The 24782-nt window shown below is 35.5% G+C and overlaps 2 protein-coding genes across 5 annotated transcripts; one reads left to right on the top strand and one right to left on the bottom strand.

Moving 5' to 3' along the window:
* Nucleotides 1-1231: 1231 nt before the first annotated feature.
* On the top strand, nucleotides 1232-19236 carry LOC115237761 (solute carrier family 41 member 1-like). Of its 4 annotated transcripts, none has more exons than XM_029811011.1 (8): nucleotides 1232-1367; nucleotides 10392-10794; nucleotides 11569-11932; nucleotides 12398-12577; nucleotides 14063-14502; nucleotides 14650-14870; nucleotides 14946-15282; nucleotides 15725-19216. In XM_029811011.1, exons 2-7 carry the CDS (start codon nucleotides 10700-10702, stop codon nucleotides 15275-15277), a joined length of 1632 nt encoding a protein of 543 aa, XP_029666871.1. In that variant the 5' UTR covers nucleotides 1232-1367; nucleotides 10392-10699; the 3' UTR covers nucleotides 15278-15282; nucleotides 15725-19216. The 4 variants fall into 4 exon arrangements, with proteins under 4 accessions (XP_029666871.1, XP_029666874.1, XP_029666873.1 ...); XM_029811013.1 differs by lacking the exon at nucleotides 1232-1367 and adding an exon at nucleotides 5304-8063 and having other exon boundaries at nucleotides 15725-19236; XM_029811014.1 differs by lacking the exon at nucleotides 10392-10794 and having other exon boundaries at nucleotides 1236-1367.
* A 956-nt stretch (nucleotides 19237-20192) lies between these two features.
* LOC115237760 (RNA exonuclease 1 homolog) lies at nucleotides 20193-24776 on the bottom strand. Its single transcript, XM_029811010.1, has 8 exons — nucleotides 23106-24776; nucleotides 22420-22783; nucleotides 22171-22334; nucleotides 21607-22071; nucleotides 21132-21429; nucleotides 20874-21036; nucleotides 20509-20768; nucleotides 20193-20410 (listed from the first exon to the last, which is right to left on the bottom strand). Exons 1-8 carry the CDS (start codon nucleotides 24771-24773, stop codon nucleotides 20325-20327), a joined length of 3468 nt encoding a protein of 1155 aa, XP_029666870.1. The 5' UTR covers nucleotides 24774-24776; the 3' UTR covers nucleotides 20193-20324.
* Between the last annotated feature and the right edge of the window lie 6 nt (nucleotides 24777-24782).

The raw sequence follows: 24782 nt of genomic DNA, 5'->3' as shown, positions 1-24782 counted from the left end.
CCGTGTGCATCGGTTCATTCATCTACGTCGCCATGTCACGCGTAACGCATCTACACGCACACGTACACGACGACGCTTCGCGCGGTCAAGCCCGACGACGACGACGACGATTTACGCGGTCAAGCCCGACGACGACGATTGTGAATGAAATAGTTGGGTCTGTCAGTGCCAACTATCGTGTCGTTCCCGGCGTACACGGTGCCTCTCTTAGATCTTATCTAAGTCGTCGTGCTCGTTATGCGTAAGGCATAGTAAGTGGCCGCGAAAAGAGAGCGCAATATTAGTCCGACCTAAAGGTCGCGCACCATTCAAGGCTTGAAACCACTTCAATCTTGGTGAGTTCGATTCTCAATGCTGCGGACGTGTAAAGAAGCTCGACAGTGTTTGCAATTATAAATTGATCAACAGAGAACATAATTAAAAAAAAAAAGATATCTTTTTTTCTGAGCACACAGAGTGCTATTAAAGAAAATGAAAACAGTATTCAATTATAGTACAAAAGCTACAAAATGCGTAGTTCAATTGAATATGTAGCGAGAACGGCATCATTTTTTATAATCTTTATCTTTCCGTTATTCCTATGCAAAACTTGAATATACACTCCTATGTTATTTTAAATAAAGGACTTTTTTTATTATTTTAAATGCGGCAAAGAGTGTTAAAAAAATACAACTCGACACATGTATCTTCTAATTCAGTTCGACCCTGAACTACTTTTATAATCGCTGATTTATAAAAGTGACAAGGGGGCTACTGTTTCTAGGGACTCATTGATAAATCAGTTTCAATTCTCGTGCGATGCCCTTCTATTTTTTTTTTTTTGTAAAATTCTTGTAGCTTACTAATATTCTGGAAAATTTTCTGTCAAGCGATAGCGTGGCGAGACGACCGATAACGAATATGAAGTAATCGACCGCGTGATAACAATAATGAACGAAAGATGCGCTGTGATCTAAATATAATTACAAGCTGAAATGCTGGATTGAAGAATGATTCCAATTACGGCAAAGTTTCGTCACTGGCTTCTTTTCGTGCCATTCGCGAGCGTCGGATTTATTGCGATAACTGGTTTTGGATCGACATAATTTATATCTGCATTCCAATCGTTCGAGGATTCTTCTTTCAAGATTACCCGGATAAAAGCGGAATGCTCATTTCGTTTCGCTACGTCCACTTCGGCGAGTAAAAAGACATAATAAGCAAGTTTATCGGGGGATTACCGTCTCGTGCAGCATCGCATGGATCATCGAGCGAAAATCGAATGAGTGCTCTCACGTGCGCGATTGTCAAAATGCAAAATAGCACCGCGGACTCTTCGACCGCGACGACGAGCGAGCGCATCATCGTCCAGTGCAGCTGACCACCGTGTAAGTATATAATAGCTAACATATCAGAGAAAGAGAAAGAGACCACCCGCGCGCAAACTGTTGCACCTCGCATGCGATCTCCATCCGGCGACGAAAATAAAATAATCGTACGGCGCGCGCGAGCGAACGATAGCCTGATGGATAAGATACACCGGGAGAGGCGAGGTATCAGAGCGGTATGTTAAGTTATTGCCCGTCATGGTCGAACTTAAACACGTGGAGTAATTTATCAATCTGCGAATATGTTACGGAAGCGCTTAGGCGCTCGTGTCGCCCGGAGAGCGGGTTCATCGATGGAAAAGCGTTCCGATGTAAAGCGCGAAAACGGGCTCTGGAAAAATTCGCATTCTAGTAATAAATTCATTTGGAAGCTAATAACGAAGTAGAAATTTTACGTAAAATTTTGAATGCATTTATACATGTACAATGTGTGCAGTATCCAAAGATACGGAGAGGTGTCACAATATTGGGCGGTATAAAATACAAGAATACTTGCGGCCACTCGTGAAATATCTAATCTTTATTCAAAGAGGGGTTGAATTAATTAAGCGATCGTGTAAAATTGAAGATTCATGCGGTTTGCGCGATGTGTAAAATTTGATGCACTCATAAATATGTTTTATCTGTACCACCCGCGGCAATTATATATATGAATATGACCGACGTATACACGAGTTCCTGCATTTTGATACGGTTTCTTTCATAAGCGCGGAAAAATGAAAATTTAGTTTCTAGCACGGTGTGTAGAATGACGGTGAGGAGCGTGACCGAGACGAGCGTGTAAAAATATCACACGACGAAGATGGCAGTGCCAAATCGCTCGCGTGTGGTCCATCGCATTGAGAGCTCCTCTTGAATTGCACGCGATAAGACTTTGTGTAAACTAATCGCGAGTTTCATTAAAAAGACCGACATACTCGCAATTGATATCTATTGTTATTGGTCTAGTTACTACCTATCGTGTTATGATATGCTCTCGAAAAAGCTCATAATTAGGGAACAAAAGCGCGAGATGAGCTCGATTAATTGGTATTTATTAAATATTTCAACTTCATTTTTTATTGAAATTTTGATTAAACTTTTGAATGAAATCGCAATCGAACGATATATTTTTTTTTGTATTATCTATAGCTAGATTTTTTCACACAGATTTGGATTTGCACTTGTCTTATATCTGTAGAAAACTGATAGAGATTTTACGATGATGCGTTTATTTAACGGAACAATCATGTTTTCCGTTTAGTTGCTCGATTGTGTGTATATTTGTGTACCCGCCTTTATTATATGGTATAAGGGTCCGTAATTGAAGAAGCAAGTATAAGGTAGCACTTGCGTAATACTCTCTCAGTGATGCTTTTATTGTTGTCGCTAAGGTGTTTAAAATACGTAGCTAGTACATGTAAGAACAATAAAAGAATACACGTATTACACAATGAAAGGATTCAATATCGCTATAATATTCGACGAATTTACACTCAACAGATAGATTAATTTCTTACAAATTTCATGAAATTATTATTAGCGCATTATTTCGTTGTACATGAGAAAATTCGAAATAAAATAAATACAACTAATCCGGGTAAATTACAAAATAATTAATGACATTTGATTCGAGTTGCGAGACCAAACATGTGATCAATTAATTGATAATGATGCTGCGTTAAAAGCAAGTGATTATTGTCATGACAAATCTCAAATGAAAAACGTACGCGATCCATCGATGCTCAGGAACAGCCTTATGAGTTCAGTAAATTAGTATGTCAATTATATCATAAGCCAATCAACACAAAACGCACTAGCGTCAATATATGTACCCGGCATTTAACCCATCGCCATCGTTTATTTGGATTGCATAATGGCAGATTTTTTAAAAACATATTATGTCATATTATTTCTCACCTTTAATTATGTCTTTTCACCTTTCTTTTGCGATTTTGTTAGAATTTGCACATGTTTACGCATATCATTACAATATATATGCAATAGTTATTAGCAAACTAGTTATTTTTTAATTTTTTATTTAATTATTTATAATACGATCTATGTTTATAATTGTAAATAACATTGTAACATTAATATGTACACTATTTTTTCATATCTATAACGCACGTTGATAACGAATGAGAAGCGAGTGACATACTGACCTAACGAGACAGATCAGGTGTCGGGGTAAAATCTCATATATCTATACAGACAGGAAAATCTACGCGCGCAACTAAATTACACGTGGGTATACGTTATTTTATTGAAATTGCTGGGGAAAATCGTCGCGTATTTGAATGCGTTCTAGTTACACGGTTCATTCAGGTCCGGTTTCAATGTCGACCTTTGCCGAGTCAAGAGCGGACCTTACGTAATCGGCGTTTTAAAAGGAACCACGAAAGGTATGCGTGTGCGAGCAGATTATATATCACTTTAAGTCGAATATAAGTCTAAACCTATGCTTACGAAAGAACTAGAGATCGCGTTAAAGAATAATGTCCTCTGCGAAACAACCTGACAAAATTTGGCAAAGTATATGGTAGCGAATAGAATATCTCTCTCAAATTGCCTCAAGACTATTATCATTCCCCTTTCTTTTTCTTAGGCTCTTTAATTAATTTAAATTTGTAATACTCTTCAAAAGAAAAGGAAACATTTTGAAAAAATCACAGAGAAAAAAGAAGAATATATCGAAAAAAAGGTCTTAAAATTATAAATGATTAAAAATGAAAAGCCTTTGGCAAACTGATTGTAAGATAGAAATATATGATTAAAGCCGATTGGATCAATCATAAATTGACTCCAATAAAGCATGAAGTTAAGGCTTGTGCATCATACTGGGAACAAACCGTTAAATTAAAAATGATACAAATTAAAGTTTTATTTTAAATAATTTAATTTGTAAAGAGAAAGGAATTTTTTCTCTCTCTCGATTATTTATTTAATTTTACTTTTACTTTTCCACTTAAATATATGTCTATAAAATTACCACGTCTTGCGCTACTATGATATATGTATGGTTGATAATGAAAAAATTATCTAAACAATTTCAATGATGGCGTATTATTTAAATTGTGCGACAAATATACAATAGAATAACCGATAACGATGAACGATCGGACGCAATGCGCCATAAAAATGTTGTTAATAATATTTCTCTGCTGTCCTTGCGACCGCAACGCATTATCAGCCTCGCCATTGTCGGATATAAGATATCACGCTCAAATCGTGCCTATAATAAGTACACGGAAGCATGATTGTCCATTACATTGCTCGATAAGGCATCGGCATACGCTGTCAATTCAATTGCGAATTTCAGTGTGAGACAAGATCGTGAGGAGAAATAATGGTCCCATTGAATGAACGAATTTCTTTATATAAGATGAAGTTATGGGGACCATGCATGTGATTTAACTAAACAGATATAGAATCAAGAGTAGCCAGAGAGCCGTATCTGATCACGAGAAGGAAACTTGATCGAACTCGTAAGGCGATATCTCGAAGAGTAATTGTATCATTAACAGTAGCACCGATCGTGTCAATTGCTGGATCTTGACGATGTACATCCTCACCTTGTTGATCAAAGCGATCACGAATCGGCACTTCAAGTGAGTAGTATTCTGCAAGCTTATCACTACTCGATACCGTATACCATTAGCTGGAATTGGCGTAATTAGACGAGCAAACACATCAATCCGTCACGTCCTCCGCGGATTGATCGACTGTTATTTATCAAGGTGCGAATTGCAAACATTGCGTATCGTTAATGGTGTCGTTAAAGATGTAGCCAAGCTTTTAGCATTCACCGATTTTATCGTAGTTTTTATGTTATTATCTTAAACGGTGTAATCAGCCTTTATGTCGATCTCAGACACGCGAAGTTTAAATTCAAATTAAAAACATAGATTTTTTTATAATTTTACTTTTTATTGCTTTATTTTTATACGGTTTTAATGTTGTTTTTTTTTTTTTATATTTTCTCAAAGATTCTACTTGCATTCTGATAATTAGCCATTGATTAATCAATATCGCTTGCGATAATTCTTTTTATTCATTCGTGATACCGGCGAGTATCTTTGATGTTAAGAGCTTGTACGAACAGGAAATACACAAACGTTTCAGCGGAGTAATAATTAGAAAAACGAGACTATATAAGTGTGACCTAATCCTCAAGTTACCAGAATACAAATTGCTGTGTCACGAACTGTCGGAGTGCTGCTCCTACACAGGATACGGTCATAGACGGGCCAGTGAATCCTATTCGCGCGTCATTGACCGACTGACTGTTATAAGCGAATTTTTCCGCTCCACTTTAAATAAGGATTACGCTGAATAACAGATGCAGCGCTTAAATCGATAGAGATTGTAATTTCAACCTTTTCGTGAAACGCAAGAAGAAAAATGTATCATATTTTTTTTTCTGAGAAAAAATTAATTGGTTTAATTTATAAATGTGTATACGTATATCTTTTTTCAGTATAGTTTCATTCAAATCTATTGCATCATCTCGTTAATTGAATCGGTGATTTCCTTTGAATTCAAGTTGTTTACATAAATTATCAAGCACAATCAATTGTATTTAATTATGTATTACGCAATTATGTATATGCTTTTTTTCCCATCGTGTTCACGGTCAACACATTTTATCGACGTAGTGCTAACACGATACTGCGCATGTAAAATCGAAATTAGAGGAAAATAAAAGATATGACGAAACAAGGATATCATAAAACGCAATAGAGATATAGAGCACACTAATTTGAGTCATGAAAATGGTTCTCGAAAGTAGAATCTGATCTAAAATGATGTAATCGCAAGTTTCTGGAGAAACTCAATCTAACTTTATAGAAAGCATAAAAAAATTATATATTTAAGCGAAAGATTAAAACACTATATGATTAATGCATCTATATGTATATACGATGCCTTTCATTTCTTTTAAAATACCGCTATCTTGCAAATTAGAGATAAAATGAAAAGAAAATATAAATCGTGTATTGCGTGTAAAAGTATACTTAACGAGCTATCTTTGCTCTGAGAAGTAATATCGGATAAATTTAGAAAATCAATATCAATCTCCTTGCATTGACAGAAGTTATCGTGTATGAACGCATTGAATACGAACGTTGCTTGTAGCTTAAAGATAGCCTTCGACAACTTATGCATTTGTATCATGACAACTGGACCTTGATACGCGACATTTATAATCTATGTAACTGATGTGTATTAAGTTTAAAAAATCACTCATAATTATGTTGGCTTGTGAAACTAAATGAAAAATGCATAAAATGAATGAAATAACAGATATAATTTAAAAAATTACCAATTATAATTATTTTAAAAAATTTATTGGTTCTATTGATCGGTTATAATTGAAAAATTCACTATAACAAATGTGAAAAAAGAAGTTTGTTCAATATTGCTTCGCAATCTACATGATATTAATCGATAGCTTAATCAGTATATAATTATGTCTAACATGACACTTTAATGTTTAATGGACTCGAAGCGCAAGAAAAATTCACGGAATATTGTTGCTGAGATTAATTAATGCTATCATCGGATTACAGCACATAAAAGCAAATCGCGGAAATTACGCGAAATGAAGGCGATTGTGCAACTCGCATGTAATGCGTCGTAAACTCATGAATGAACCAGAATTTTCCACGTGTATCAGCTGATGATTGATGACGTAACCGATGCCTATATGACTGCCACATATGTGACGTCACTCGCAAGGGAAGATATCGAACAATGCTCGTCACATTGTGTATCACACATATTTAAAAAATTTTTAGAAATAACTTTTAAAAAAATGTCAAGCCTGTATATCCTAAATATGTATATACAAAGAAGATGATAAGAGATAAAGTATTAACCAGCTTAAATCGATTTCCAACGATATAGAAGACAAAGTCATTAAAATGATTTTGAATGAATGTTTTTTAAAAACGAATCTTTCAGATTACTAAGAAAAATAAGAACAAACCATAGCAAAAGAATCGTAATAACAGAGTGCAAATTGAATGCATCAAAACGATAAGGTAATTACTCGCGACAGAGCATTACCAAGCGACGTCACTAGGATTTTCAATGCAAAGGCGGCCCTTTCTGATTCATAGAAAATAATGAAAAATACTGATAAACCCACATAAAAAGCGTAAGAAAATCATCGATAACACAACGCGATTTGAATGTACCGGAACTATGACGCTACCATCGACGATGGGTCGTCCCGAATGACGTCACGTTAAGACTTCGAGCACGAAGACGATCCTTCCAGATGTCTGGGAATGACGATAGGGGTTCGCTATTGGCATACAGACACCAGAATAGCATCGAAGGTTTGCGGACTGACTGGAAAGTGGCTCGGATCGATAAACGTGCGTCTGCTCCGTCCGGCTCCCACCGACAGACACACACACGCTCACACACAAAGACACATGTGTCCCCAAACTAGTTTTAAGGAGGCATGCATACACGCGGGCACGATGCACGATCCCGATCAGTCGCGATGTAACCGCAGCGTGAGACGGCCTCGCACCAGGCCATCGGGTGACCGCCATCAGATGCTCGACGTAGGCTGATCTCGCGCTGAAGAACCGATCACCGAAGCCGGCGATCAGCGACCTGTGACACAGAAGGGGGTCCAACGGTGGGTCTCGTCCTTGGGAATCATCGGGGGTCCGTCTGCGACCACGCCTGAAAAACCAGGTATGGGCGGAAGGGACGGAAAGCCATTCGAAGTCGAAACTTACTGGTCTAACGAGAGATATTTTAGCGAAAAAATATGTATTCTAGAGACGAGATATGTCATCTGCTTTTTGTTCAGCGATTTTTGCGGACTAATATTCAACAGATTTTGATCGATTTTCTAAAATCGTTAAAAATTTTATGTCATGAATAGAAGGTAATAGTTGTGTGTAAAGCAAATTTTTCGGAGTTTAAGAGAATCAAAGTGATAGAGCAAGAATGATTAAAAAGTTCAAGTTGTGTCCTGCAATCCTTAATCCATTTTTTAAAGAAAATTTTTTTGATAGAAGAATCCTAAAATTAAATTTTAATTGGTTTTCTTAAGATGTTAAAAAATGAATTAGGTTGCTATTGATTTTTTTTTTTTAGACTCTAGCTTCTTGCGAACACTGCGATTTTCTTCTTTTAGGGCGTTACCTCGATATTGGATTCAATTGCACGAGGTGAGAGATGTGTATTCGGGATAGGTAGCCGGTATCGTAGATACAGATAGTCGTCGATAAGCCTTCATTAATGCATTTCTGAACATTTTTTCCCAAGTCAAAATCGCCCAACCGATTAAAGGCGTTCCAAACAAAACGCGTGCAAAAATCCAGTTCGCGAAAATGTTTTATTCGCACATAATCGACTGCTATATCTGTTCACTGTTGATTCGGAAAACGGTGACAAACGTGAGATGTAGATAAGCGACAGAGAATTCCGTCGAGGTTCTCCGACGGTTTGATTGTGCGTAGGTTAAGGTTACAAGAACTCGTATAATTCACGCAACAAAACGTGCTTTTCAAACCCCGCTATCCGGTCGATGCGTGACGTAAAGAGCAGCTGATCAGACAATGAATATTAAATGCGCCTCGATCATCGGGCGGTTTGTGATTCTTATTCATCTTTATGAGAAACTGCAGCCTAATTGTATCGATATTGATCATTCTAGATTTTTTTTTCTGCATCTTAATATGGGAATAAAGGAAAATTAAATGTCGCAAAAATATATCGATAAATAGAATTAGTAAGGGAATTAATTTTAAAAGAATTGCAGATTTCTAAATTTTATACATTATATAACAATGAGTAGAGAGATAGAAAGCAATCGAAAGAGACAGAAAAATTCAACAATTTTAAAATCAATCCCTGATCCAGACAATTAAATATTCAATTTCAAAATAAATAAAATCTATGTCTGTTTATTACTGTTTACACATTTATAAATATTATAACTCAACTAATAAAATTTTTTCTTTTTCTTTTTAATTTACAACCCAATATTAATTGTCTCGAGATATTGATTTTACAGTTACACTTGTAAAAGCAAAATTGCTTTTTTAATCGAACAGCCGCACAGTCTGGCCTTGATCGAGCAGTTTATAATCTCAATTTCCGCGCGTAAGGTTGCCACGCGATTGAACATCGTTATCGCTATCGTCGCGACGTTTTCATTAGCGACGATATCGAATCCATTCCGGATTTCGGATATTGATTGCCAAATCTGACGCCCGCGTAAAAATTAATCTGCAGTTGAATCGCCATTGTTGGTAGACAAAAATAAGAAGAAAAAATTAAATTGATCATTGCATTGCGGATGACTTATTAAAACGAATAATTATTATCCACGCGACTCATTACATATAATCAATGTAACGCATTCACGGTGGTAATATTGCAAAATAGATTATTATACCACCTCGTTCCGAGACGTAATTCAAGCAGGAGGAAATTGAGCATGTTAGATGTTAATTAGCGGCACACGTGGCGTGTATAAAACATTTATTCGTGATATTATCTGCTTAATATACGCTGTAACTTTATTCACAAATACAATGCAACTCACGCAAATCACGGAACTAATGTACTCGAAGAGTTTTAGCACATATGACGAAATTGTTTCACGATATCTCACGCATAGGTAAAATATTTAGATATAATATATAAATAATAAATCAACAATGCAGGAACGATTCTCGCTGTGAAAAAATTAAATTCATTAATAATAAAAAGAATCGTTGATAATGAATCTTCAACGTAATGTAAAATTATTATGATAAATGTCTCTGAGGAAAATTATGTGGTAAATATGTCGGCTTTGACATATTAAAGATTATTATATGTGTTTTGAAGATATCAACTTTCTCTAGAATTAGGCAATTATATATATATATTATTATTATTAATTTAATTTCCTTGTACAATATTATTAAGGCTTCGAATCTTCTTACATAATAAATTTATTTCTGATTAGTATTCCATGTGGTCTGCTAAACTTACGATTAGATTAACATGACGATTCTTTGGCAGTGATCCTCCACAGGAAGTTACCTTTCTTCGACTGGCACATCGCTGGATTCATATTTTCATTTTCGCCGTGATTAACCGACAGCAGTCCTTCAGAGAATCTAATCGACGAGAGAGAAGAGGGAGAGATAGTTGTTTCTCCCGGCATAATTATATAATTTACGTTATTTGCGTCCTGAAATACAATTGTCGTCGTCGTTACCATCGTTGCCGTCGTCGTCGTCGTTGTCGGCGGCGCGAGCCTTATCATTCTCAAAGAAGAATGGCTATATATTTACGGCAACGAGTTTCACGCAGCCCTCAGTAGAAAGATGATAGAGGGCCAGGTGCATCAACATCCGGTACGAGTGCCACCCGACAAGTCACAATCGTCCCAGACTGCCAATACCGGCATCAAGTTCGAAAAGTACGTTGAAAAAATCATTGTGCAGAAAATATCCCGTGGTCCTCACGTGTCTCATAACGAAAATTAAGAGTTTCGAATTAAAATCTCGAGCATGACACAACGATGCGCGATCCATGTTTAGCGCGTGGATGATCCAGAAATAGTTAGGTGACAGTGTTCAACGGAATCGTGAATAAAATTACACGATGGAATTAATTGTGGATTTACGTGCTTACGCATTTGACACGCACCACGATTAATCGCATGCGTTCACTCATCTAGCATCAATTCGTCGCGCATCATTTAATCCAGGCTTTGGTTTTTATTTTTTCATCACCCGGACTGTGTACACTTCATTATCATGCAATCTTAATTCTTCGACTACGAAATGATTTGGTACGATAATTATTTCATCAAATCGATCGGTAAATAAAAATTGCAACCAATATATGAATTTTAAAAATAAAATAATATTGAATTATGATAAATTTTTGACAGTTGTGATAAAAAACTCTTATCAAGAGTTTTTTAGATCTATATCAATTTTCTATTTAATTGTTATTATTTTGTGGTTCGAAATCAGAAAGACGAACGTTCTGCATAATGGCAATGTAATATTTATCATTCTATTATCGAATCATAGAATCACGTTTGTCAATTTTGTTCGAAGGTACTGATAAACCATAACGCTCCGACCTTATCGTCTTGACGACTATAACAAAGGGTTAATGAGTATTCTTGACATCGCCATTTGTTCGACATCAATGTAACGGAAATCTATTTTTCTGTCGGCAGTGAGCAATGTAAGGAGCCCCTGCTTCTGGAGAAGCAAAACTCCCACAAGATGACACCGACCGATGGCCGCTCGCGGACCACCTCCGAGTCGAAGGATACTAACAGCAATGGACAGGCGGCCACGGCAAATTCCACTATAAGCGGTGGACACAACATCGAGGACTGCTTCGAGGTGACCATGTTCGACGAGGGTGCCGATGGTGGCCGGCTGCCAGACGTCGTCGCCGAGAGTAAGATCTACGATGTGGCCGATGAGAACGAACCGCTCGAGTCGTACTTGGCGATCACCATCCAAGTCTTCATACCCTTCCTCATCGCCGGCTTGGGCATGGTGGGCGCCGGATTAGTTCTCGACCTGGTCCAAGTACGAACAAAATTCGCATACATATCGCACGCGGATTATTTTTCTCTTCTCTCCCCCTCTTTCTACCCAGAAATATTTTACGAGGCACGATGTCACACACACACAATAACATCAATATAGATTTCACGCAGCTCATGGCAATCAATCAAATGGCACGCGATTATTATTAAACGAATCATCCAGCTTTTGCAATCTCTCTTGATATCTATTGTAATCTTTTTCCTTTACTTTTGGAATAGATTAAATACTTTAAATAAAACACGAATGGAGAATATTTGAGAATGTAATTACATTACGTAGTAGAAATTAGATCTTAGCAAATTTAAATCTTTAGATACATTTATCTTATCTATTTATTAAATAGGTTCTCTCTCCTCTCTAAAAAGAAATAGACTTCAAATTAGCTTAATTTTAATTAATTTTATATTGTAATACTTTACAAATCTTTATTTCGTTTACTTACAGCACTGGGTAGTTTTCGAAAAAGTCAATGAGCTCATGATTCTGGTACCAGCACTTTTAGGGCTGAAGGGTAATTTAGAAATGACCCTGGCATCGCGTCTTTCTACTCAAGCGAATCTCGGACACATGGACTTGCCGAAGGAGCAATGGCACATGATCATTGGGAATCTCGTTTTAATACAGGTGAGAATAACCAGTAATTCGATCACAGATTTAAGAATGGAGCAATTTTTTTATGTAACCGTAAGAAATTTGATTTCTGTAATGATCGAATTCTGCAATTGCAATAGTTTCGCTATTCGTTGCGAGTCTTGGATATTAACAATTGCAATCTTAATTATTATTAATAAACACGAAATGAAATACAGATCATTAATCAGAGCATCTGTCAAATATATTTGCATTATTCTGATAATGCATATTCTAACGCTCTAGATCGAACCGTAATATAACAAGATGTATTCCATTAGTCCTTTCACATTTAGGTTCAGACTTTACTTTGGCGGAACTGGTTCTAACTAGATGTTCCATAATTAAACGCCGATATTTGCTATTCGTCATTCAAAAGAGTCGTAACTTAATTCCGTCGAATACATTGTGAAACACATATTGACTTAATTCTATGCCATATATTTTTCCCTTGAAACTTCTGCTATTTCGTTTTAATCGACGTTCTGATTCTTTGATAGATTGCACCTTCGCAGCTTCTTGTTTAACAATTATGCGACAAAGCGTGCGAAAAAGTTCTGCGCTATTAATCATCCGATTCCTTATCATCTAGCATCGTAAATATATCCGCGGATGCACGCGGTTAGGTGTTTTTTTTATTCAAGTTTAGCCTCGCGAATTTCCATTAGTAAATCAATGTTACGAAATTCTTATGACTGCTAATTAATAATAAATTAATTAAATTCGCGTATTTTAACAAATCGCTGCTATTTATCAATTACGAAATGATCGTCGTTATTGATGCATCCTGGATATCGTAAATTGTCAGAGGATATTATGATGTGAGGTGATAATTTAACCTCTGGTTAACGGTTAATTGTGAAACAAGCCGGCGACACGAGAAAGTAAGCAACGTTTTTCCTAGCCGTTCGATTTAACAAATTGAGCTATGCTCTCCGGTCGTCTTATCACATTGGCGCCACGATTTTATTTGGCCTTCGGGAAGCCGACTGTTTGCCGTACGATCTTTCGCGCGCACAACACATGGCTGGTTACTTTATAAAACATCACGCTTTAAACGATATGTGTGTTTCCATATCGTGAATCGATATCTATACAAGATAAGCTGATATACGTTTGAAATTTCTGTATGAAATTAGAAAATTCTTCTCACAGAAAATATAAAGAATCACCCCATATCAAAATTTTAAAAACTTAGCATTTTTCTTTAACATATGTATGTCTCACCACTTTTTTAATTTTTCTCGCAGCATTTTAAATATCTTATAGATTAAATATTATTAAATTTTGTTATAATTCGTCAAAAGTCTTGCATTTTTAATGCAACTTTATATGACTATCCACGCTTCTCCATTAAAACAAGCATTATAAAAAAAATTCAAAAAATAAAGAAGAGAATCTTCTTGTTTCTCACACTTAAAACTTTTATTTATATAGATGTGTTGCTTCATAAAAATAAAAATTATCTCAATTTTATAGTGCCAAGCAATAGTGGTAGGCTTCCTGGGTTCCGTGGTGGCGATCGTGATGGGTGCCTTTCGCAACGGCACGGTCTCCCTGGATCACGCCTATTTGCTATGTGCTAGCAGTCTGGTCACCGCCTCCCTCGCTTCCTTTGTTCTGGGCCTTATTACCGCGGGCGTAATCGTCTTCTCCCGTCATTGCAATATCAATCCAGACAACGTAGCCACGCCGATAGCCGCCAGTCTCGGCGACATCACATCCTTGACACTTCTCTCTTGGATCGCTACCGTGCTCTACGAATCTATAGACAAACAAGACTGGGTAGCGCCCCTCGTCATAGCCTGTTACATCCTTGTGACACCGCTCTGGGTGTGGATCGCCAAGAAGAACAAATACACCAACGACGTGCTTTACTTTGGTTGGACGCCAGTTATGGTGGCTATGTTAATCAGCAGGTAAAAAGAGAGAAATCACACACATTGCTCAATCTTGAGTTTGCTGATGGATAATGTGTTGCCTATCAAAAGACTACTGCTATCTGTATATTATATCATATTTCAAATAAAGTTTAAAGTCTGTAACATGTGAATTTTTTTACACAGTTGCGGCGGTCTCATACTAGAATTCATGGTGTCGCGTTTCGAAAATCTGACGGTGTTTCAACCGGTCATCAACGGTGTCGGCGGGAATCTAGTGGCCGTCCAAGCCAGCAGAATATCAACGGCGCTTCACAAGCAAGCCGAACTTGGCACGCTTCTGATACCACCGGGACACACGCATCCCGTCATCTTTATCACTCCTATTGCTAATTTCTTCGGGAAAGGTAGCTCTTTGTTCCTCGATAAATAATCAGAATTTTTCCTCAGGATATTCCTTCATTGTTACTTTTTTCCTTCAGGTACGCACGCCAGGACGACGAGAGTCTTGATGACGATGGTGATACCGGGCCACATCATCTTCATTTACCTGATTAATTACATGAAAGACGGCAATACGTCGATGACGCCGCTCTTCGTCTTCGTTTACCTCTGCGCGGCGATGCTGCAGGTCGCGGCGCTCCTCTATATCGCCTACATAATGATCCACTGGATGTGGAAACGAAAGATCGATCCCGATAACTCAGCGATACCGTATCTGACTTCGATGGGTGACTTGCTCGGGATCAGTCTGCTTGCGATTGCCTTTCAATTTCTGTACCTGGTCGGAGATCAAGATTTCGACGCGCCCTGATCGTAGTAAGACTAATTTTTGTATGGCTATAGCGCAATTAACGACGATCATGGTAATTGGCACATTAATTACCACTTGCACGCATAAATAGAGAATCTATCAACTAATTAAAATTGTTTTTCTAAGAATTCATAAATATTAATCGCATTGTGTAATGATGTTATTATGTGTATATCAAATATTGCGATCAAGAAAATTTTCACGATACATATAAAATTTTTCTAATTTATTACAAATTTTTACATATAGGCTGCGTTCTAAAATTCATTGCCAATAATAAAAATCTATAGTTCACGTTACGTATATTATAGATTTCAAATACTGGCAGTGAATTTCAGAACGCAGTTATAATGTTTGAGAAACACTAATTATTCAAGCGCGTGCCGGTTCATATTAGTAAAACAATTTATGGATACTCGAACGGAACATTTTGCATTTTTTTTGCAGGAAGTCATAAATTATATAATGTTTTCCGGCGAACGACGGCCACAAGTTAGAGAGCTGTCGGACTGAAAGGGCATTCCTACGAGGCTGTGGTCGTCTGAAAGTATATTCCACCGAACGCTATCTTCGATCTGCCAATCCACCGAGTCTCACAAGGACGGATGGTCGCAGTATTTATTTGGCAAAGTATTAACAATTCGTCACTTTTTTATCTCGTCTTTTTGTCAAGAAATTGAGATTAATCATCAAATATATTAAGACTCCCTCTTCATATTTTGCGAAAACTTATATGTAGAGTTATTTTCGGCAAAATCTTGCCCGATATCTCAGTATTTGATAATTAATAAATTTCTAATGCATGCAAAATAAAAGTAATGGATCGTTAATGCTTTGTCAAGCCGAGCGGACATACTCAGGTTTTAATTAGGTACTAATATATCAGAAGATAACAAAGGTTGGTATACCGGATTATAGCTACTAATATATTAAAAGATAACGAAAGATCGGTAGCATGCGGCAAATTAATTTGTCGAATATAAAAATTACGATTGAATGTTTGCAAATAATGTTATCTTCAAAGTTTAAGCCTAAAATTTGAAAATTAATTTCTTCAAAAACGGACGATAGATAAAGATAATAAATAGCATTAAATTAATTATTTATTAAATAACAACAATAATCTGACGAACAAAATTTTCGACAATATATGTTTGGCGAAATATCTCCTGAGCGTAACTCAAAGCCTAAAACTTCGTTAATCATAGCTTACATATATTTTAAAATTCAAGAACAAAATTCTCGTAAACTACAAAGAAAAAAAATTGAAGCGAAGATTTTCGTATTTTCTGAAAATGGAACGGAATAGAGTCTACAAAGATATACATATATATATATTAAATTGCAATCGCGAAGATTACGCTAAACATTTAATATATAAGTCCGTAGACTCTCATTCATTTTTTTAAACTCAGCGAGAATTCTGATTCTTCCATCAAACACACGTAAATAAAAAAGTACGCGTAATCATATTACCAATTGCGCACGTGTCTTCGAATAGTTGCCTTCGTATACGACGAAATTTAGATAAGTATTTAGAAGCTGCCACGCGATCTATTTTTGGAAGCTTTAGAAGCGTTCTCGGATTTGCTCGATCTAAAGTACAGGTATACTCGTTGCATAAACTATCTTAACTTTTGCGATGCAGTTAATTAGAATTTAGTCTTCCTTGTGCAGATAAGCAGTCCCCATTTTTTCTAATTTTCGGAATTATTCGTTAAAAATAATCAAAGTCTTGTGTTTTTACAAGAATAATTGTCTGAAAAAAATAAAATACATTATAGAGTGAAAAATTGAACCGATCATCATAAGTTCGAGAGCCAGCAAAATCACATAGAATCTCGTGTGACAGTGATCGATGATGGTTTTTCGTGCTAGTATTATCACTTGGTCAAAAATATATTTTCAAAATATTTTGAACAGATTAAATTTTGCACATATTAATGTACCGTAACTTATACGAAAAAAAAGGAACTATACAAGTTTGCGATACTTGAAAGAACGCGATAATTGAAGCTTAATATTTGAAATTGATGTAAAAACGAATGCGCAGTTGTTAAGAAAATATAATCCACAAATTATATTCGATTAATCGTATCAAAATATCATTGTAAATTTTACGAAAAGGATGCGAAGATGGTGGTGTTTATGTGAATGTTGGTGAAATTGTGCACGATAGAGTAGCATCTCTTTAAGGAGAGAACGACGAGTAGCATTTAGTAACATAAGAAATGTGCATTTAGTTAATGCTTAGTTGACAATTATCTCTGACATCGTGCGAATAATTTAATTCACATATTAATTACGACACGTAGTACAACACGTCTTTTTGTGTTCAAAGATAAAGAGGTTTTAACGCATTCACAGCGACCCTTCGGTCGAGATTAAATTCATTCAGTCTGTCAATTTATGTAAGTATTATACTGTATAGTATTATGTAAATTACAATATTCCACAAAGGAAGAGCTAACAGAGAAAGCGTCGTTATATCCCCGTGTACATATTACTGTGTATAATGTGCATATTTTATATGTACATTACGTATATTAGAGGCGTCGTGTCGGAGACTAATATTTAGTCTATGTGATAGGAAAAGGGATTTATATCCAAGATGATATCGCCTTTCGATACATACATTCAGTATTATCGCTTTACTATTGCCTGAAATTGCTATAAATGCGATTCTAGCAAAGATATCCGGTTCCGCCGAAAGAACATCACGCTTCTTTTGACACATGTGTTTTGTAGCAAACTGCGTTCGAGTCGATCCGATTATGATAGCACGATACACTCTTGTACGAGAAAAAAAAAGATATTACAACATTAACGTTACACGATTAGCATTAATTCATTCATTGTCGAATTATTTCATTCATCTCGACTCGCGGTAGTTGCTTCACGAGTTTTATCAACGCGACAAAGAAGATATTGCGAGATTATGTAAAATGCAAAAATGCGCTCGCATATTAGCGAACAAAAATTCTCTTAAGCCGTATGCATATATTTTGTTATACAAACGATTACTTTAAATGATGTTTATTGATCGTCTATTGCTCGTGGCGTCGTAGCAAATGTCATTCGTTTCATTTTATAAGATCGATATATCCTTTTTCTTTTTTTATGTACGTTTGTTTTATTTCTAACGAGCACAATAATTGTATTATGGGAGGGAACGTGCTATATATAAATACGCAGACAATAATACGCAATCTCTGAGAACGGATACATAAAGTATTTTGTATGTAAAGTTGAACGAGTATACATGATCCCTTGTACAAAGCTGACTTTTACAAATAAAAATGGAAACGACATATATTTTAAATCATTTTTTATTCTACTTGTGAAGGAAAATGATATCGTAAGCAAAAACGATGCTGCCACTCGATCGCCGGATTGCAAACTCTTGTCTCGATGTAATGTATTCCAAAAAACATAGTCGTCTTTAAGCATTGTCTGTAGTTTAAAGTATATATAGCGTTTGTTTTCCGTAAACTAGAATGACAGACAATAATAGCAAAGGAAAAGAGAAATATTTTATATACAATAACGTGTTAAACTGTATCTTATGAACAATAGAACTGGATATTTTAACGGAGAAATCGAGCAGTGTACTTCGGAAATATGTTCCTGTGTCTACATTATGTTGAAATACATTAAAAGAAAACAAGATAGGCACTTTGCATCGTTACAATCAATTCCGCAAATATACTAATAGCGATATCTATAGTTAATTGCGGCATGAATCGCACGAGTTTTATGACGACGAGCGTGATATAGCGCAATGATATCCCGATATCTAACTGGAATTATGCTCTTAATTGTTAAACACAAAATCATCAAACAGCATAATATAGTCGAGAAATATTTTGATGTAGATCTCATCGAAATGTAATTTTTGTAAAATATGTACAAAGAAAAAAATAAGATGTACAAAAAGAATGTTCTGGCTTTCTTTTAAATTACAACGATTGTTTATTTATTTAATACATATGGCAAAATATTAAATATCGAAAGAAATAGAATAATTGTGAGTCACGTAAGATTTGATTGTATTATCTTGCTTTTATTTGATTCTTTGTTCCTTCCAAGAGAGAGACCTTCTAATTAATACATATATATAAATTATATATATCAATTTAATACAAACTCTTGGACGAGTTTTTTATAAATAAATATACATATATATATATACAAAATATACAACTTAAGTTAATTTTTCACTTTTCATAATTAATACACACACTTATCATTTCTCTTTAACATTCATTGCAACATTGTCATCTTTCAATTTGTCTCCAAATTGGTTTGCCATATTTTATTCCTACATTATAAATATTCATATTTATATATATTAATAACAGTCATAACTGTGTATCATAATTGTTAGATTAATATCACGAAAATACGTATGCATCATCATGATGCACAATGATACATCTCCACAAAGCCCTGAGATATTTTTTTATTATGATATTTATCATGATTGTAGCAATTATTTATATAAGCACGTTTTCATGATGTATAGATAGTAATCGCATTTAAGTGATTCATAAACTCAATTACAACATAAAAAAATTAATATATTTTTTTGCTACTTGAATCAAGCATGCAATATCACTCTAATATAAGCTGTTCTGTTGATTTATTATAGATCCTTGAAATACGCCTACATTACAAGGTTAGGTCAATAAATAAACAGATGTAACGTATCTCGTTTTTAATGCTATAAAATATAAATAAGCAATAATATAACGAAGTATAAAAATATTAATCGAAATATCGTGATGTATATATCGAAATCTCTTACATCAATCCTCTATTGACTCTTTGCATACAAATGTCACGAGAATTGATGTTGCAGGTGTGTGATCTTATCAATTACACGATCTCGAATTTAGTGTCAAAAGAAATATTACATATTTATACATAAGAAAGTATGATACACACACATACGGCAGTAAAGTATGCGTAATAATACAAGCTGGCGCGCTGTAACCGTACAGCAATCACGATATTTGTTCATAATAAACTGCGAGCGCAGCCTTGTTTACTGTAATTTTGCTGCTTCCTTCACTTTCCAGCGAATTAACTCCATGCAAGCGACGGCATCTTCTTTACTGTCATGACCACCAACTAAAATAGAAATTATTATTAGATATTATTTTATTATATATACATTCTCTCTCTTTAAACGACTCTCTCTTCTTTTAGATATGAAAGATTGAACTCACTGTCATTTTGTATGATTTTTCTGAGATATTCAGAACAAAGATTTTTCAATGCCCGTTTTTGCGGATATCCATTCTTATGTGGAAACATAATGCTGGTATCCACAACGGTATCGTGAAGCAGTTTCAAAGCTTTAAAATCGCTTTCAAGGCTATGACCCACCAGGATTGTTTTGTCCGAAAACATTGTGAGAAGTGTAGCTTGTACATCTAAAATAGTCGTCGTCACGTCCTTCATATCTTCTTCTGTAATCCCTGAGAACCTACCATAACATAGAAAATTAGTTATAACACATACATAAATACTGATATTTTAAACAACATATATAAATATATACCTAATCAATTTTAATCTTATTATCACTTACCTTGTGTTATAATCAATTATCGGATTTTGTGGTTTGACCAACGTTTCATACATTACGTTACAATCTTCATCAATCACTGTCACTCTAGTCAATTCTAAACCATGTGTAGTATAACACATTTCACAATCGAGTGCATAGACACCTTGTTCGTCCATAGAAACATCTTTATTTTGTATGCATACAATGCAAAAATTAATATATAATACACTGATGTACTTAAATATATAGGAAAAATATAAGAAACTAAAAATATCTTACCTTTTGATAAAGTTCTAACATAACCGCGAAGATTTTCATAATCCGTGTAATCCCACACATGTGTCTTTGCATCACAGCAACCAGTAGCTGATCCATATTGCTGGCAACAACTGTACTTGCCCTCGCCTTTAATTGTAAATTTTCTTCCCCAGTGATATATACAGTTTTGTTGCTGTACAGCAAAGCTCTGTTTATCTACCATATACGCTTGGCCACATCGGCTGCATATTCTTTCATTAGGCACTTTTGATAAAACACTTTGGTTCCGCGCATTTATTACATATACCTTTGCTCGTCCCTGCAAGATGTAAGACGTATCTTATTGTAGATAAGACGCCATTTTAATCAAAGAGGTTGTAATTGTACATCGCGATTTTATTTATTATTCTTTATCTTATCATTTTATTGTAGTAATCCCAATAAATTGGGCTAATTCTTTTACTTATACTTTATTATCTCTAAGATTTTTCTTTACCTTTGTATCATCCGGATGTCTTCGTGGAAACCCATTATCTCTGAGCTGCTCCTCAGACATGACCCATTTCTTGAGCATATTATAAAGTGCAGGTCCTTTAAAATCTACCACACTCTTTTTACTCTTGACTATGCTCCAAGAGCCTCTCGATTTGCCAGCAAGCATGGCTTCATGAGATACCATACCATAGTTCAATCCAACGGACTTTTCATTCGATTTATTTTGATCGACTTCTTTTTTCAGCCTATGAACCGCCAGCATACATGAACTTTTGTATACAGCAAGCGCCTTACATTTTTCGTGACACGTGAGTTCCTCTTTAACGGCACGTTGCGCTGCATCGTCGCTATTCGTATAAATTTGCACGCATATATCGTGCATTATATTAATATAATACTGACGAACATTTAAGGGAAACTTCTGCGTAGCGACTTGGAGCGGTTCTGGACGTACCAGTTGAGGTACCTGCATACAAATAGAATTTTAATGAATGCACAGTGTAAAGAGACAGGATATATACAATTAAGTTATACTGGAACTTAACAGTTTTTAATTAAAACTTACTATTTGCGGAATGTGAGCGACGCGTGCACTGCCTTTCGTAGTTTGCGCTATTGTTTTGTTATTTACTTCTTTGTGGTCCCCGCACTTTCCTGCTGTTACTGTGACCTTTTTCTTTTCCATTGCAAGAGATTGTGCATATGGAACATGAGCAATTCTAACACGACCTACAATACACATTAAAAGACGTTAATAAAAAAAATATTCGTCCAAAAATAAAACATAATTTAATTGCTACATTATTCAACTTACTATTCACATTCGATTGCAGATCGTTATTGTTTGTTGACGAGGCGGACTCGATATGTTCTTTTTGTAAATTACTCGAGGACTGAACTGCTGACATAGATGTAACTTGAGTCTTCATTTCAGCTATCGCCTTTTCTGCGGCCTTTCCGATCGCTATTTTCTTCATCAAACGCCATCGCTCGTACATTTTCTGTTGTGGTGTTATAAGCTTTTTTGGTGGCTGACTAGGACCTAACTGTCTAGTGACGCTTGTAGCCGCTGAAGGATGCGCAACTCTTTTCTTACCAACTTCTTCCAAGTCTTCGGTTTCTTCTTTCAAAGATTTTTTGACTGATACTAATTTTGGATGATCAGAAGCTTGATATTCCTTAAAAATGAATAAATATAAACAACATAAAGTAACAGTTCATCCAATACACAAAGAAAAAATAAAATTATTTTTTTTTTATTAATACATAAATTTTTATTTTTTATCAAATAAATCAAATTTTAAGTATTTGTAACATATATATATTTTAATTAATTATAAAATGCAAATCTAAAATACCGGAAAAAATAAAAAAAGGAATGTGTTGAATAGAGAGAGAAAGAAATTGCATGTGTTAAATAGATTCTATATAAAAGAGAGATCATTTCTAAAAAATATCATAAATATATAAATATGTAAATATTTTTACATAAAAATTTACCTGAAATATTCTTAGGCATTCTTCTTGTACATCATGATCAGAATCTGATAATTCCAAAATCTCTTCGTCCATAAAAGAATGAATACTGTCTGCAGGACTATCAGAACTACCGAATGAATTCCTTTCACTACTATTTTCTTTATATTTGCTAGATTTTCTGGAAGAATCATTTGATCTCCGACTTGATTCCAATTGATGCTTCCTGTCGCTTCTGCTAGATGTACGTTTATTCGATATAGAACTGGATGAATTTGATTTTGATTTATGTTTATCATGCCGACTAGATTTATGATGATTGTTTCGATCTGTCTTTGGAGAAGAATGCCTATATTTCCGCGAATCCGAATGATCTCTACTTTGACGCGAAGGGTCTTTATCATCACGATTGCTTTTTTTCCTATCTTTATCTTTACTAGAAGAAGGACGATGCCTATCTCTGGAATCTGATTCATGCCGAGATCTTTCTTTGTCTCTCCTCTCAGAATTATGATGATCTTTTCTATCCCTTTTTTTGCTTTTACTATGGCTCTTATGTTTTTCTTTCTCCTTGTCAGTACTCTGTTTTGTACTTTCTTCTCGTCTCTGTGATAATTTACTTGTGTCACTTGCTTTATGTTTAGATCTATTACTTTTTGTATCACCCGTTTTAGCATCATAGTGATTATTATGCATTTTTTTATCTTTATTGCTTGTTTGTTTATCTACAGTATCAGTTCTTGCATGTTGCAAGTTTTCCTTCTCCTTTTCATTCACATCCTCTATTTGCTCAGCCTTTTTAATGTTCGCATTATGTTCATTGTTAGATATGTCTTCTATAGATTCATCATCAGAAAATTTAGGTTCAATATCCAAAGAGTAATCTTGAGAATCCTCGCTAGCCGATATTTTAGCTTGTTCTAATGCGTTAGAAGTAGTGTGATCGGCAGTAAGAATTTCATCTATCATATCAAATTCTGGCTCAAACTGATCCAAAGTAGCGTGGTTTAATTGCTGAACTGTTTTTAATGGCGCCTTGACATTTTTAGGAACATACTCCTCCCGTCTTTTTTTAGATTTCGGATAGTATACTTCCTTAAATTTAGACTGATAATCGTTCGAGTTACTGTCGTCATACGAATTTGATGATGATGAATCTGATTTGACTGTCGGTATGTAACTCTGTACAATATCTTGTTCAGTTGAATTGACTATTGCAGTAGGTTTATATGTAACTTCAGATGATTGAGAGCTGCTGGATTCCTGTACGATGTTTAACCATGGTTTAACCCTTTCCGGCGAGAATTTACGTTTCACAGCCACTCTACTCTCCCTGGTTGGCATATACGAAACTACAGGTATGTGCCGTTTCTTCAATTCCGCTATCGGTGTTGGATTGTAAACACATGCAATTGGTTTTGTAATGGGCGTGGGAATTGTAATATGCTTTCCTACTATATCTGATGCATTGCGCATAGGGGCAGCAGAACCAGAGCCTAAGGTTGGCTTGAGTCCTTCCACTACTTGAGAGACAATGTTTTGCGAAACTTTCTCCGTATCCGTAACTTCCTGATCTGCAAGTACTTTTTTTACAGCCTCTGTCACTAAATGTTGTAGCATATCAGGATTTGAGGCCACAACATTGACAGATTTATCCTCCTGCGCTTGCCCCGGTGCCTGGGTCTCCACCATCCCAACCAT

The sequence above is a fragment of the Formica exsecta genome, unplaced genomic scaffold (genome assembly GCF_003651465.1).
Source record: "Formica exsecta isolate Colony F162 unplaced genomic scaffold, ASM365146v1 scaffold308, whole genome shotgun sequence".
In the NCBI taxonomy this organism is placed as follows: Eukaryota; Metazoa; Arthropoda; class Insecta; order Hymenoptera; family Formicidae; genus Formica; species Formica exsecta.
This window is presented reverse-complemented; position numbering and strand designations above follow the sequence as displayed.